Below are 17,500 nucleotides of genomic sequence, written 5' to 3' on the forward strand. Positions count from 1 at the left end.
AGTATATATGAAATTTTAATATTGTATATCGGGATATAATAATTAATAACCTATCTAGTTAACCAATATCTAAAAATCAAATAAAAAATAGAGATTTCATTTAGATAATATGTATACCGTTTAACAATAACTTCCGGTAAATAGGCCATATCGGTATAAGTATATGAGAATTATGAAGATGAAAAATTGTTATTAAATTGATAAAGAAATGCAATTGAGTTTAATTGTTGTTCCCAAAAAGTTGAATTCCCAATCTTAAAGGGCCCCGACACTCCTAAACACCTTTGCTTATTGCAACGATTCAATCTGGATCATTATTCTCAAACTTCACTCATATGACCAACTGAGCTATTCATGTCGGTGCAATTGAGTTTAATTGTTACATATTCAACATGACTAATTTGACTGTATTTAGACTTTCATATGCATTATTTTCAAAGGTGGTGATGATTTAATATGACATATAAGATGAGCTTGACAATCTTAAACATAAATTTGAAAAAAAAATTAAATTAAATTAAAACCGTGGTAGGACAAAGACTTTGTCCCAAATATGGGACAAAAAACTACTATTGTTCCAGATCTAGGACAAAGAGAACAAGGGGCAATGCCATAAATATTGTAACTGGAAGTGAAAAATTAAAAAATTTTAAAAAGCGATAAAAATATTTATGACAAAATTAAAAATAATTAATTAAAATAAAATAGTTGGAATAAATTGCAACTGTCCTTATTGTCTCTCCTTGGGCTCTGCCTCGTAAGGTAGTCTAATGACCTAGTTGTCCAAAAAAATCTATTTTAATTTTTGTTTTTATAGGGCAAATTATGTTATGGATCCGGGTCCAAAATAGACTATGTTCACAACTTTAGTACTCTATGTTCACAATTTTAGAACTCTATATTTACAATTTTGTTATATAGATTCAAAAATTGTGTTATACTGTAGAATATAGTGTTATGAAATTGTGAACACCAAATTTTAAAATTGTGAATATGGACACAGGTCTACCGTACAAGGTGGATCTCAGTCCATGGCATAACAACCGTCTTAATAGCTTATGGGCAAAGATTGTATTCGAGCTGTGAAAAGGATGAACGATAACAACTTAGAGCATCTATACTAGAGGATCATGAGAAGTTATTGAAATAGTGTAAAAATAAAAGGGTTGGTTTAAACTAATGTGGTACTGGGTTATTTGGAAAAATAAACTCCTGCAAAATTGGAGATTATGCCAAAATNAAAAAAAAAAAAAAAAAAAAAAAAAGAGAACAGTGAGACACAATTGCGTCTCACCGCCCACCCAACGGGCGCGTGTGGCACAATTGCGTCTCACCGCCCACCCAACGGGCGCGTGTGAGCACACGCCCGGCTGGGCGATTGAGAGTGGCCGTCACTCTTATTATTTTTTTTTGTTTTGGGTTTCTTTTTTTTTTCCCTTTTTTTTTTTTTTTAAATAACATTTAACAAGAGTTCCGTTTAGTGTAAACTTAATAGCTAATTCAAACTCCTAGAACTTAGTGTAATTGGTTCGTCACCAACTTAAAGGATAAAGGTAATGACAAGAGGCGGCAATATGAATACTCAAATCCAACTAGAAATATGTATGGGAAATAGATTGAATCCTTTGTGCGCACATGAAAACTAGATTCTAACCAGCGAACTAATTGCACGACTCGTGATTTACCTCCCCCAGTAGCTGTAAGAGTGGGGTGTTGTGGGCTTAAGATTAGTCCAACAAAACTGAGATCATCTAAATTTTTTGTTTTTGTTTTTGTTTTGTTTTTTTAAATAGCTAATTCAAGAGTTGGATACACCTTATTTGCTTATCATTCTGAGTAGATATGAATTTATGAAGGCATGAAGTTAATATAATGTGGCAAGAGCAGATCTTCTATAGCCTATAGAAGGTTAAACATGGTTGCCCTTTTAATAAGAACAAGAAAAATCTAGAAAGCATGAACAAGGAAAACTCCAGTCTCATGCCAAAGCATGAATTTCAGATCATTCTATTTACAGAGAAGCTAATCAAAGAATTATAAAAATGAATGGAATGAAAATTAGCAGGATCCTACCCTACAACTGCAAAATGGATTCAACAATCTCGTACAGAGGTGCAAGTCCATTCTTGTCAATCAAGTGGAATTCCTGCATCATATGAAAATCCAAAAGGTTATTTAAGAGTCTCACGTTAAAAAGTAATAGAGAAACATGTGTTTATAAGTTAATGAGTTAAGACTAACTAATTGATTCTATTCAATTTTTTAGTGTAAATATACACCCCTAACTCTTCAAAACAGTTACAGTTTTAACCCCCGGAGTAGCAAAACTATTAAAGTATATTAAAATTACTTAGTATATGTGTATTTTAATACTTTTTAATGTTTCTTCATTAATTATAATCTTGTTTAGTTTTGATATTTTATTTATAAAATAAGCAACATGATTTAGCTGGTCGTATAGGAAAAATATGAATAATGTGACACAATTGAAAAGGAAAACTTTAGGGAAGAAGGTTGTCAATCCTTTATTTTGCAGATAAAATACCAAAACTGATAATATTATAAAAAAAAATTTAAAAAAATCAATGTACTAAGGGTATGTTTGGAAACCCGGAAAATGATTTCTGGAAATCATTTTCCGGGTTTCTCTTGTTTGGCAACACTTGGAAAACCCAGTCAACGGAAAATGATTTCCGTTGACTAGGGAAAATGAAGCCAAAATGGCAGAAAATGACTTCCGCCCAAAATTGGCGAAAGTCATTTTCCGCCAATGGAAAATGATACGCCTAAGTGGTCACAGGCTATGGTTTCCGGCGGCCCTGCTGCTCTGGCTTTCGGCGCCGGAAACCAGAGCAGTCTCTGGTTCCCGGAGAGAACTAGAGGGGGGGAGGGTTGTTTTTTTTTTTTTTTTTTTTTTTTTTTAATTTTATTACTTAAAAAATATTATACCTTATTATAATAATTTTAATATTTTAAATAAAATAATAAAAATATATAATTATACAATTCTACCTATTTTCCAGAAAACGAGCCAAACATACAAAGACAGTTTTCCAGAATACATCCAAACACGGGAAATGAATCGATTTTGGTCATTTTCCAGAAAACATTTTCCAGAAGTCATTTTCCTACTTTCCAAACACACCCCAAGTAAAATTTTTAAAAAGTTTATAATTTTGTTGTTTCTGGGGTTAAAAATGCAACTTTTTTAAGTGTTAAGGGTGTAATTGCAACAAAAAAAAGTTAGGGATTAAAACTGTTAACAAGAAATAACTAAGGGACTCAAATTGCATTTTTTCCCTAGATTTTAACATGGTGGCATCCAAAGCTTCAGTCTTTTTATGACAAGAAAGTGAAGAAACTGCAGACTTGACAGCATAAAAGGAAATGGGATTTCAACTCACCCATGAGAAGAGAACAAAATGTTTGAAGCAAGTATTAAGATGAGCTTCTTCCTTCAAACCAATGATCTTCTGGAAATGCGAGTGGTAGATATGAGCATACACGCGGAACAGTCTCTTAACTATCGTCTTCACAACATCCCGAAAGTTTGGTGGAAATGGAGCACCTGTATGTATCACACCAACAATCTATTCTAATATAAAAAAAACTCACCAAAAAGCATAAGTTGCATTACAGACAGACAGATTGTGATTGCAGCTTGTACCTACCTAACTTTTGGGGAAATATTGATTCATCATCCAGCTGTTTTTCAATCCAATCCATCAAATAATCAACATATTTTGGAGCAGAAACTTTTATGGGTTTCTTTATACTCACTCCATCTGCCCAACGGTACTCATACCTACCAAAAGCTGAATTAGTTATAGAAAAAGTGAAAGTATATCTCATCTAAAATTTCATATATGCATCCATTCCTAAAATAAAAACTAACAGTTGAGGGATAACTCAACCAAGATGGCAAGAGATCCACGCTTGTAACCGCAAGGTCACGAGTTCAAATCCTTGCCGCCTTGGTTTGAGTCGGACAACTATGAGTAACCTAAGCTGGTTTACTTCCTTGTGATCCTTTGCCGGTTAGGGTCACAAGGCGGGATTAACTTAGACCCGAAAGGGTTGTGGGGTTTCCCTCGTCATCCAAAACTAACAGTTGATTATTCTTAGATTCAGATGCATTGATGGTCAATTAATGAACTAGATATGAATCGGTTTATGCCAAAAGACGAGCTTTTACAAATGAAAACTTATAATTTGGTACTTAGTAAAGGAATTGATTGAGAAGCATACTTTGGTCCTGCAGTCATCATTGGACAACTTGATGGGGTGCAAAACTCAGTGAGAGTGCCATACAATATATTCACCTGGTTAAAGAAGTCAACAGCTGTAGAAAAGGCAAAAGTTAAAAAAACTTCAGTCCATGGCACAACAGTGTATATTGGCAAGTGAAAACTAAGTGGATTAAGAAACCATTGCTTTTTCTTTTTTCCTTAAAAAAAAAATCATCTATATTAGACTTTGTCCTTTACGCTGTCTTTTCTTTTTTCACCCAACATTTAAATCCAAGCAGACTTAAAGAAAATTCATGGAGTTAATCCAGCATATTCACTTTTATATGACAGCTATATAAAGGGAACAGAGATATTGAAGGTTAAACAGTTGCTATGAATACGAATGGAAATTAAAGAGACATAGTATGAGTACTCAGATAGCATTCATAAAGCCTTTAATTAATTAGAGTAGGATTATCTTACTATTTACAGCCAACCACTCATTAAGATCTTCCCCTGGTGGCAGCAGCACTGCTTCCCTCAAATTGCCACTCCCCAAGGTGGCATCAATATGTTTCTGGAGTAGTTCACCCTGAATTTGTAGTAAAACATAAACAAATTAACGGAAAAAACATGAAGTTAAATACTAAGTATTTGGTTTAGTAGCCATGAAAAGTGCATGTTTAGTAAAGTTTACGAGTTAATACCCAATTTAGTCCTCGACTATATAGTGGTTTTTCTTTAATACCCAAAAAAATATAGTGGTTTTTCTTAATTTAGTCCCAAAAATCTTTTTGTGCATAATTAGTTAGGTCGTAAACTTTTATGATTTTACCTAATTGAGCCATCGCCCATCGGCGGTCAAAATAAAGGACTAAATCAAGAAAAACTACTATAATTGAAAACTAAAATTGGGCACTATAGTTGAGGACTAAATTTAATAAAACCACTATAGTAGAGGATTAAATCGGGTATTAATAGTTGAGAAATTACCAAACTATCCCAACCGAGGACTCAATTATGTAAAATCATCAAGTTCATGACCCAATTAAGCACAAAGAGACTTTTAGAATTAAATCCAGAAAAACCACTATAGTTAGAGACTAAATTGAGTATTAACTTTAATGTTTATTTAATTAGACTATTGATATTATAGATTTTTTTTTGAATACTACTAACTCTATTGATATTATAGATTAAATACTTAATTTCCCACTTCATCAAGGGATTAATGAAACTAAACATAAAGAACTCACCACATGGGCAAACATTCAAACAGATTATAGGCAAACAAAAAGAGAAAAGGGAATCTATCCAAGGAGTGCAGTAAAGCCAAGAACACTAGTGTTTCAACACAAAGATTCTTTTTTGTTTCATAGACACCAATTACCGAACCTTGTTTCCTGGTGGAACACTCTTCTTAGGATGAAATGTCTTCTGGTTTCTGGAATCACCCACACAACAAAATCAAATCTTTATGGAAAATACAGCCGTAAAAGTATGCAACCAAAGAACCCGTGTGATAACTTTGCTATATAAACTCAATTGAATAACCTAACAAATTGGTATTCACATTAATACCTGCTTGCAAGGCCAAGAAGACTCATGATTGAGGATCAAAGGGTTTCTCGAGCTTGTACACATATGCGTATATGTTGCAGAAGGAAAGGGTGTTCATATATTTGCGTTTGAAGGTGGTGGGTGGGTGGTTGGAGAGAATGGGGGAGAGATGACAGACTGGCAAGGCAAAGGAGAGTTGAAGCAGGACAACATCACAGCAACAGAGACGACTCTGTATGTATTTTGTATATAAAAGTTGTAAATAGAAGAAGAATAAGCCAAAGAAAGAAAGAGCAGCAAGCTAAGAGCCAGGCCGTCTTCTTGCTCTGCCATCGCTCAGCCAACCTGGCTTCCCCTCATCTCCCACTCCACGCCGCTGCCTATTTAAATTTTTACCATTTTTATTTGCCTCAAAGGAAAATGGAGCATTTTCTCCTTGATTATATACTTATATGTCATTTTTTTTTTGAGTTAATACCACACAAATGGTCCTCTCTGACTATTGGGTAGTACTCCTTTTAGTCCTCGACTTTCAATTCGACCACAAATGGTCATTTGACTTTCATTTTTGACCACAAATAGCCCTTCATTAAAATTTTTGTTAAATAGGTGTTAAATCTAGGAGTATTATCGTCAAATTGATATATATAATGGTCATAAAATAAAAATGTTTAGAACTTTTCACCAACAAGCATAATTGAAACAATTAACAAATATAAATACTCCTAAATAAAAAGACAACACACCTTATTCTCGTAATTATGCGTACAAAATGAATATTTAATATTAGAGTTATCTGTTTTTAATTTAACCAACAAATTAAAATTGAAGAATTTTTTTTTCAAAAACCTTGCTTCAATTCCATCATTTTCATGGTTGTTCATACATGGCCGGTTAATAGTTTTCACTCTTCATTAATCGATCAAATATTTTGTTTGGGACATAACTGAAGGCCGCCACCGTTGAATTAATATAATTAATCAAGTACAAATTGCGAACACTAATCATTGATTTTTATTTAATTTGTTCATTTACGTAATTTGTCACGTCCATTTTTTTTTATATTTATTAACTTAATGTTTATTAATGTTTGAAATTAATTATGTTGTCATATAATTCTCAAAAAAGAAGTAATCATAATAATATTAATCAATTTGACGATATTACCCCTATATTTAACATCTATTTAACAGAAATTTTAACAGAGGACTATTTATGGTCAAAAATGAAAGACAGTGAACCATTTGTGGTCGAATTGAAAGTCGATGACTAAAAGGAGTACTAGCCCAATAGTTAGAGGACCATTTGTGGTATTAACTCTTTTTTTTTTCCATAAAATTTTCATCTAACCCCGTAACTTATTAATTATTTTAAAAGTGACGATTTTTTTTATTAGTTATTTTAAAAGTGATGATTTTCTCTTTTTTATGTTAAATAGACATTTTTACTCTTTATTTCATTTATTTTTTTCTTTTGTAAAAAAGTATTGCTTATATATGGAAATCAGAATAAATGTGAAAAGAAACTAGAAACATAAACCATTGGTAAATATTGACTATGTTTGGCAAATCTAGCTAAAAAGTTAAAAACTAAAAATTGAAGAGTTGTTAAGCTAGTTGATTATGCTTAAAAGTGTTTGGTAAAATTAACTTTTTGATAAGCTAATAAATGTAAAAAGACTAAAAATGACATCTTCATAAAATTTAAATAGGTTTGTTTACATATTAAAATTTAACATTTCGAAATCAAACTATTAGCATAATCATGATCTAGCATCACATAATGAAGTAGCAATATTGCTTTGAATCTCCTTCATCTCAATAAATGTCTCACTTAATCCAATACAATTCTATTCATATATATATATATATATATATATATATATATATATATATATATATATATGTAGAATAAAAATCAAATGTGGCTTGCACAGTACGTGCGGTTGTGTGGCTCAACACTTGCTGTTGGATTTAAGTGATCTGACGGTGGATGGTGAAGCATTTAGGAAGTTTAATTCGCGTAAGGTAAGCATAGGCTTTATGGTAATTGTAGTTGATGTGTTATGTGCATGTATATAAGTCGATTGTCTTGGCAATTCTCACCGGCGAGAAGATCGCGCGGAGAGTAGTGATCGCGATTGGGAGGATATTGCAACTGGAGAAGATCGCAATTGGAGCTAGTTGCCATTGGCGTAGGACGTAGAACTATGGAGACTGGTATGTTTTGTTTTCTACTGCTAATTTTAAATAATCTTGATATCTTTTGTATTTATTTGATTTAGATAGTTTGAATTTTTCATTATCTGTTGAGCGTTTTTTGGAATAATTGGTTTGTTTTGGAGTCTTGTTGCATGTGTTTATGTTGTAATGACGGTTTTGCGGCAACGTTAGTGTGTAAAAAACTGACGTTGGCATCAAAATCCATGTATGGCTTTTTATATCCAAATTGGATTCAACCGAAAATGCATGACGACTAGAGATGAAAGGATAACTATATAAATGACACCATGCATTATGGGAAGAAAAATTGCTATTTAGCCCCATATGTTCTCAAGTGTGCCTTGATATGTTTTAAATACAATACCTTATATATAATATACTTTTATTATATATTATATTTACTATAAACTAACAAAATTCTTATTTGTACTGGGCATTGGATGTTGATGGCGATTTGTCCCCTATTATATGAAATCTATTGGTTTGATTCCATTGGTCGCGAGCCACGTGAGGATATTAAAGAGATAATTGAAACGTATGTAAATTTATAAATATAATTAATAATTATTATTAATATAGTGATGTCAAATATTTATGCATGTTTAATATGTCTTATATTAATTAATAAGTGTGTGAAGACAACAAGCATGTTAAATGGAAAGAAACCAAATCGTCAACCAAAATGGATTACATGTTCGGTAAGTACATATATGTTGTTGTTTTTTATTAAAAAATCTTAATCATATTTTTTTTTTACTTTAAATGTAGTGTGCCATACAAAGAGGTATTTTTTTTTTACTTTAAATGTAGTGTGCCATACAAAGAGGAACTACCGAATGCGGATATTATGTAACGCAAATTATATGGTGGACCATGGTCCACAATGCATTGTGGACCGTGGTCATGACTGATACTGCAGTTATGTTGAATGGATACTGCATTTGTGTTGAAAAGATACTGCAGTTGTGTTGAAAGGAAACTGCAGTTACGCGGAACAGAGGTCGTTCATCCGTTCAACACATTTGCAGTATCCATTCAACACAACTGCAGTATCCGTTCAACACAACTGCAGTATCAGTTCAACACAATTGCATTTACAGACGGATGAAATGGCCTCTGTTCCGCAGTTTCCTTTCAACACAACTGTAGTATCCGTTTAACACAACTGCAGTATTAGCCATGACTCATGGTCCACAATGCATTGTGGACCATGGTCCACGGTATAAGGATTGATTATGTAATGAAGTGGACCATGGTCCACGGTATAAGGATTGATTATGTAATGAAATTTATGTTGGAGGCATACAAGGAAATGGATAAGGCAAATAATTTAATAAAGTATCTCTCTCCTTCATATTTTTTAAAATAGTAACTTATTAATTATTTATCTCTTTTAAACTTTGTAGAATTTGGGGAGATAAGGAAGATTGCCCTACAATCAACAAGATATTGATGAAGTTAGAGACATATGGTGCAAGCTTTTTATTGATGAATGACTTAATAAATTACTTCTTTAATTTGATGAATTGTGAGATTTATGTTAAATACTTGTTGTTGAGACATATGGTGCAAGCTTTTTATTGATGAATGACTTAATAAATTACTTCTTTAATTTGATGAATTGTGAGATTTATGTTAAATACTTGTTGTTAATAATTATAGTTTCAAAATATTATTAGTAATTGTAGAATTTATTAGTTTAATTAGTTGTATATTTATTAGTTTGGTTAATTGAGAAATTTATTAGTTTGATCAATTGTGAGATTTTGAATGTTAATTTGTTGCAAAAGTTCCAAAACTTGATGTGAACTGTGAAATTGATGCACAGGTTTTAGGTGAAAATCGTAAAATAAATTTAATAATTAAAAAATTAATATAACCGACGTCATATAATATTTTTAAAAAAATAAAAATCACATAGGGTGTCAGCTATTTAAACGAACCAACGCCATATGTATTTTTTATTTTTTAAAAATATAATACGACATCGGTGTTGTCTAAAACACCGACGTCGTATTATATATATTTTTTATTTTTTTATTATAATATACGACGACACAACCGACGTCGTATCTTTTTATTTTTTAAAAAAAAAGTTAAACGACGTTGGTTGTGTAAAAAACCAACGTTGTGAATGTGATGGCCTAGCATATGTGCATATATGGGTCGTGAATAGGTGTGTGCATCACACTGTTTGCCTGGAACGTGTTGCACACACTACGTGTGCGTGATGCACTATGTGCATTCATTGTAAACTACATATGCATTTTCGTGGTTTGTTTGAGTTGAAGATAGGCGTGGGGTTCGGGGTGTGGTAGTCATTTGAATCACCAAATATGGTGTTGATTTATAGTGTGTGCGGTGTTGGTGTGGAGTATGTTATGACGTAAGAGGTGGGTCACACGGTGTGCAACGGCTTTGCTATGTGTGTGTTATGTAGGTGGGAACTTGTTTCAAACGAAGATGCACTAGAATAGAACGCCGTGTGCATTAGACAAGAAAGACTTGTGCACGACAGTTTGTGTATATACGCATTGCGGAGTGTGAATGTGATGGCCTAGCTTATGTGCATATATATATGAGGACAAGTGTGTGCATATTACACCAGGGTGTTAAACATGCGCACACAGGCAAATGCACATACCGGAACGTGTATGGGCACACGCACTGTCTTCTTCATAATTGTGCGAACCTAGTGAATCGAAAAAAAAAAAAACTACTCCCCAACTCCAACACTTGAGACGTCTTGTTGTTTGGACTCATGGGGAGGGTGGCTCTCATAAGAACATCACGCTATATATATATATATATATATATATATATATATATATATATATTAGATCAAATCAAATGCTTCTCCATTTAAAACATGCGCACAGTTGCTGACCGTAGATATAGTCCAAATCAACAGACCAGATGGAATATTAATTAAAAAATGCGCAGTGGCATAATTGTAATGTTGAGTAAATAAGTCAGCTTGTCTTTTGTATCTGAATGCACATTTTTTTTTCTTCGAGTGCAAATTTTGATATTTTGCCATAGACATTTTTGAATTCATTTGAACTTTGTCTCCACTCAAGAAAAATTCATTGATTCACCCCTATTGATAACAACCTATTTTGAGCAAGGTTGCAAAAATTGCTAGGCGTGCGATTTTTTTAATTTTTATTTTTATTTTTTATAGTTGCTTTAATTTATTTTAAGTATTTTAAAAAAATATTTTAAGTGTTAATAATTATTGTAAAGTGTTTAATATTTTAAGTCTTTATGCCTTAATAGTTAAATAGTTAATACTTAATAAGTTAATACGGAGTAGTTATTACTTATTATTTATTAATTATTATATATTACTTATTAGTTTAATTTAGTTATTATTTATTACTTATTATATTAAGTTATTACTTATTAGACTTAGAGTATTAGTTAATACATTATAACATTAATAGTTTAAATGTTTAAGATTTAAAATTATTAAAATATTTATATTTGAAAAAAAAAAGCCGTCTAGGTGCCCGACCGCGGATAGGAGGAGGCCGATTTCGGCTTTCCTCGATGCGGCCGGGCGCGAGTTTTTGCAACACTGATTTTGAGATAAACGTTTAATATATGTTCATTTTTAGCATACTAAATGTTCATTATGACTAGCAATATACTTAAAATGAAATTTATCAAAATATAATAAATTTGTAGTACATTAAAAATGAAATTACAATATAAAAAATAAATTTGTATTAGGTCCACCTACCTTATGATATAATTTGCCCGCTAAATAACCTACTGACTAAGTACAACAAAATTTATTAGGTTTGGTTTAACAGGTTACAAATAACAATAAAATATATGTAAATATGATTTGTTTATATATTGAATTCTGAGAAATCTATTCAAGTATAATTTATTTTAACGTTTGTGTTAGTTTATTTGTATTCGATTTGTTTAAGTTATGGTTGTATGTAATAAATGAATAATAAATAAGTTTGTTTGCAAATACATTTGTTTATTATCACCTTGAATTGTTTTTTTAGTAGCCAACTCAATTTGATATTTGACTAAATACCCAACCTCAATCCTGTTATATTACACTTTCATCGACTAGTAGCTAGTAGACATATCAAATGAGTTCGAATACAGCTATCAATCACCTGTGCTCATTCCTGTTGATGAATAATCACGCCATTATCTTAAATCAAAATGGGACAAATGCAAGTAGGTAATTATAAAGCATGAGAAAATTGCATTATTCTTATGTAGATAAATCATATAACACAATTCTAATTGTCTTTACTCTTATCGAGTAGATAAAATTATTGATCAAACAAGCAATTTCTCATGATCATTCTTGGTTAATAATCCAGAAAAGTACTCTTTGCTCACATTACCCTAATATCGTTGCTCAAGTTGAATTAATATTGGACCACCTTATGCTGATGATACTGCAATTGGACTAAGCACAACACGAGCCCCATCACTCCACGAGTACCAACCAAAGGTAAACTCATTTCTGTTTTCAAATCCATTAGCTCTAACGGTTACATGGAAGTTTTGCTTTTCTCCCTGGTTGTTGAATCTTAAGGTCATCGGAGAAATAGTAACATCATACCCTAATGGCGGTGAAATTGTGACATTGTACATTGAGTTGTCTTTTCCAACATTGGTGACTGTTCTTTTAACTGTCATGGATCCTTTGAGCTTGGCTATTGATAATGATGGATAGTTAAGGTTACTAGGAGAGGGGGTAGTTTCTGGGCACTTGAAAGAACTGAAATTTTTAAGATTGAAATTGCTGTTGCAAATGAAGAGAAGATAGTCTTCGTGACTTGCATCATAGACCAGTCCGGGATCTGCTGATTTCGACGGTAAAATATGCCCTGTTCCATATTCAAATGGAGTGGCGTGATTTCCCTTTGACTTCTCTATTGGTGCCTCCATCACATTAGTAGTAGTTGCTACATACATAAAAAAAAATAAAAATAAAAAACAAACAAAGATAATTATATAGAATCAAATTTTCTAAAAATCTAGAATCAATTGGTAAATCGAACTTAATTTAGTTTAATTTATTATCTATTAGTTGAATTAAATTTCGATTTGAATAGTTTTTTTTTAGTACTAACTCTGTTACAATGTAGTATCTATTCATAACTACTTTCCCAACCTACTGAAGCATAAAAAGTCAGTATTGCCTCCACTGAAACTCGAACCCACCCCTTTCATATGGAGGTGCAACCGGGTGTCACTAGACCACAAGGTTATTGCTTCGATTTGAATAGTTAATCAAAACCAGAACACAAACAATCCTACTAATATTATACGATGGACCAGGGCCTACCGAATTGTAAACCCTAGTCCAAAATAACTTTAAGATATCCAAAATAACCTTAAGATATATGTGTCTACAGTTACATATTTTGTACCTTCAATTAGACGCAACTGCAGACACATAATTTTTGGTCCAGCGTCCAAATACAAGATTAACCCTGGTCCATAGTATAGCCATTGTAGTAGCTGTAGAGGTGTTAGCGAACAGAGCTTTCGAAAAACTACTCGTGTTCGTGTTCAGTAAGCGTTCATTTATGTTCGTTTATTAAGGTAAATGAACATTAACAAACAAAATTTAGAGCTCGGTTAATAAACGAACAGAGTCTGAACAGTGGTAAGCTCGTTTGCTAAGAGATCATGAACAAGCTCGTTTGTGTTCGTTTAGTAATGATCGCGAGCAAACTCGTTTATGTTCGTTTAGTAATGTTCGCGAACAAGCTTGTTAAGTGTTCGTTTAATAATGTTCCCAAACATATATAGTTGTGTTGTTTGTTTGGTCATTGTTCGTGAACGTAGATTATGTCTTGGTCACGAATGAATTGTGTTCATGAACATGTGCAAGTGTTTGGTAATAATTGTTCACGAACCTCTTCATGAACGTACACGAAAATGTTCGTGAATGTGTTCACTAACATTAACAAACACGTTCATGAACTAGTTTGTTAATGTTAACGAACATGTTCGCGAACGTTAACAAACACTAATGAACTCTTAACAAACGAACACGGACAAGATTTTCAAAAACCTTAACAAACGAAACCGAACACAAACACTCTAAAATCCTTAACAAACAAACACGAACAATCTTTGTTCGTTTATGTTCGATTCGTTAACAGCTCTAACTAGCCGCTACCTCGTAAAGTTAGGAGTATATTAACAAAAGGGCTATTTTTAGTATCAAATAAATTCTTGTGGATTTGGTACAAAACTATACAAATTAAGTAATATGTCAAAACACAAATGCTCAAAGTTTTTGTAGTCTAATAATTAAAGCAATTAAGCACAGGTAAGACAGTAAAGATAATAATAAATATCAAACAATATTTTGTTCACAGCGTTAGGTGATGGAGAGCTCTGTAGGAACCCGTCCTCTGGTCCTTTCCCAAGAGGAAGACGATCTTCTCTCAAGAAGCACAAAAAAGTCGAAGACTTTGGGTAACCGAGATGGTGATGTCCAGATGGAAGGTGTTGAGCCCAGTACTAGCGAGACATGCGAGGAACCTAAGGATAGACCAAAGCCCTCCTTCAGCGAGATGGTGTCTGGCTTCAAGCCTGACCACAGAGATGATGAGGAAGAAGTTTCTGAAGACGAGGCCCAAGAAGATGAGATCGAGGACGTTCGATGCCCCACTATCAGACTTACCAAAGAGGAAAAGCGCAACCTGCGACGCCCTTGGAGACAATCCCTTATCATCAAAGTGTTTGGTAGAAAGGTGGGGTACAACTTCCTACACAACAGAATCAAAGCACTCTGGAAGCCCAAAGCGAGAATGGAGCTCATTGCTCTAGAGAACGACTTCTTTGTTGTCAGATTTGGTTCAGTTGACGACTACGATCGAGCAAAATATGGAGGCCCGTGGATGGTGCTGGACCACTACCTCCTGGTTAAAGAGTGGAAACCAAACTTTGATCCGCTGCGGGAAGGAACAAAAGAAATCATTGCTTGGGTAAGATTCCCATCACTGTCTATGGAGTATTATAACAACGGTTTTCTGGAAAAAGTTGGACACAAATTTGGGAGACCTATCCGAACTGATGAAGCAACCTACCTCGTGTCCAGAGGTAAGTTTGCAAGAATGTGTGTAGAGGTGGACATCACGAAGCCCCTCCTCTCAAAATTTACCCTGGAAGGAAAAGTGCACAGGATCGAATACGAGGGGTTATACATGATCTGCTTCAACTGCGGAATGTATGGTCATCGAGCCGAAGGTTGCCCACTGAACGCTTAAGCTCATGAATCCGACGATGATCCACCGGCGGCGTCCTCGGAAGCAACAGAGAACACAAACGCTAACGGGAAAAAAAAAAGTACGAACTGTCAGACATCTCACGTGATAAGTCAGCCGGAGACAGTGGAGACGTATGGCGCATGGATGCTAGCCCCTAAAAAACAACGGCTATGCAACCAGCTCCAGGTTTACGACTCTAGACACAGGGAACGCCGAATCTGATGAGACCCAGCTGGGAGCGATAACACCCTTCACGAAATCCCAGTCGCTAGAGGATCTCTAAACTCCAAAGGAAAAAGGCCTTCCGTCCAAATCAATGAGAAACAACTCCCAAAGGAGCAACCGAGACACCTGGGGAACACTGAAGGACAACCTGGTGGTCGAAACCAGAGAGGAAATATTGCATCCACCTCCAGAGACAAGCCCGCGAATACCCAAGGAACACCAGAGATTACCACCCGGGGCGCTCAAGCAGCAAGTCAGTCAGAACATACGGTGGTAAGAGGGAGTAATATGAATGGGACCAACTCAACCATTTCCGTGATTAATCATGGAAATGATGATCTTCCTGAGGGCCTTAGTGCCTTGGTCTCTGAGGAACACCACAGCGACCCTCCTGACGCCTCAGAGGTTTCCATGGAGGAGGACCCTTCCCCAGCTCACACTCATGACCCCGGTTGCTCCTCCCTGGAGGACGACATGGAGGTCTGAGTTGGGCTCTTTCTTCGTTTGTTGTTGCTCTTGTCTCTTTTTGTTTGTCTTTGTGGTTTTTTGCCCTTTTGTTTTGTTTCCTTATGACGATCATCAGCTGGAACTGCCAAGGGGCAGCGTCTAAGAAATTTCTTAGAGCTGCCAAAAGCATCTTCTCCAGTCACAAGCCTTCCCTGGCCTGTATTTTTGAACCCAAGATTTCCGGGGCCCATGCGGATGTGGTTTGCCGGAAGCTCGCCTTTAATGAATGGATGCGTATTGAGGCCACCGGGTTTAGTGGTGGTATTTGGGTTATGTGGAACAGATGCTGGAAGGTCGACATCCCGTTCACGCACCCCCAGTTTGCCTTACTTAAAATCCGGGATGAGGCAGCGAGATCCTGGAACATTGCTTGCATTTATGGAAGCCCCGTACAGCACCTGCGAAACAGGCTGTGGAATGAACTCGGCAAAGACCAATGCAAGATTGAAGGCCCGTGGATGGCTATCGGGGACTTCAACTCCGTCACTTGCGCAGATGAAGTAAGCAATCCAAGCACTTTCTCATCCAACCGATGCAGCAACTTTAACCGTTGGTTGGAAAGGGAAGGATTGATTGACATTGGTTTCACTGGACCCATGTTCACTTGGACAAGGGGAAAAAGTACGGAAAATTTTAAGGGAGCGAGACTTGACAGAGCCGTTTGTTCATCACAGTGGCTGGATCTTTTCCCAGGTACGCACATAAACCATATTTCTTCCTCCCATTCTGACCACCTCCCTATCATTGCCAGGTTGGAAGCTAAACGAAGGAGGAGAACCATTAACAGGTTCATGTTTCATGCTGCCTGGCTGCTACACGAGGACTTTGGAAAAACTATTGAAGGAAGTTGGAAAGTTGATAATACCTTTGATCGAAATCTAAAAGACACGGCTGACGCCCTCATCAAATGGAACCTCAACAACTTAGGGAAGACTAGCCACAGAAAGAGAAGGACTGAAGCTAGACTAGAAGGAATCAAGAAAGCTATAGTCAGCCAAAAAACCAATGGCCTTATCAAGTTGGAAGTTAAACTCAGAAAGGAACTTGATGATATTCTTCATGAAGAAGAGTTGTACTGGTATATAAAATCTAGGGAAAATTGGATAGCTTCGGGCGATCGCAATACTAAATACTACCACCTGGCTACCAAAGTTAGAAGAGCTCGTAACCGGTGTACGTGCCTACTTAATGAAAATGATGAAAGAGTCTATGACGAAGGAGAACTTCACAACATGATAAGGGATTTTTATGTAAACCTCTTTTCCTCTGAACACCAGATTGGTACCGATACTTGCCCAAAAAATGCTTTCCCTAGCATACCTACCCTCGATTGGGAACCTGTTTACAGAGAATGTAATGAAGAGGAAGTGAAGCGAGCTCTCTTCGAAATGGCCCCCTACAAATCTCCGGGACCGGACGGCTTCCACGCTGCCTTCTATCAAAAGTCTTGGAAGACGGTTGGTAAACACCTGACGAAACTTACAAGGGA

General features: G+C 35.0%; 1 protein-coding gene across 1 annotated transcript; it reads right to left on the reverse strand.

Annotated features, from left to right (window-relative positions):
- Positions 1 to 1,864: 1,864 nt before the first annotated feature.
- On the reverse strand, positions 1,865 to 6,168 carry LOC116019372 (MOB kinase activator-like 1A). Its single transcript, XM_031259553.1, has 7 exons — positions 5,811 to 6,168; positions 5,625 to 5,673; positions 4,713 to 4,821; positions 4,249 to 4,342; positions 3,672 to 3,805; positions 3,405 to 3,568; positions 1,865 to 2,146 (listed from the first exon to the last, which is right to left on the reverse strand). Exons 1-7 carry the CDS (start codon positions 5,834 to 5,836, stop codon positions 2,075 to 2,077), a joined length of 648 nt encoding a protein of 215 aa, XP_031115413.1. The 5' UTR covers positions 5,837 to 6,168; the 3' UTR covers positions 1,865 to 2,074.
- Positions 6,169 to 17,500: the final 11,332 nt, after the last annotated feature.

This window comes from Ipomoea triloba, chromosome 5, assembly GCF_003576645.1.
Source record: "Ipomoea triloba cultivar NCNSP0323 chromosome 5, ASM357664v1".
Lineage (NCBI taxonomy): Eukaryota > Viridiplantae > Streptophyta > Magnoliopsida > Solanales > Convolvulaceae > Ipomoea > Ipomoea triloba.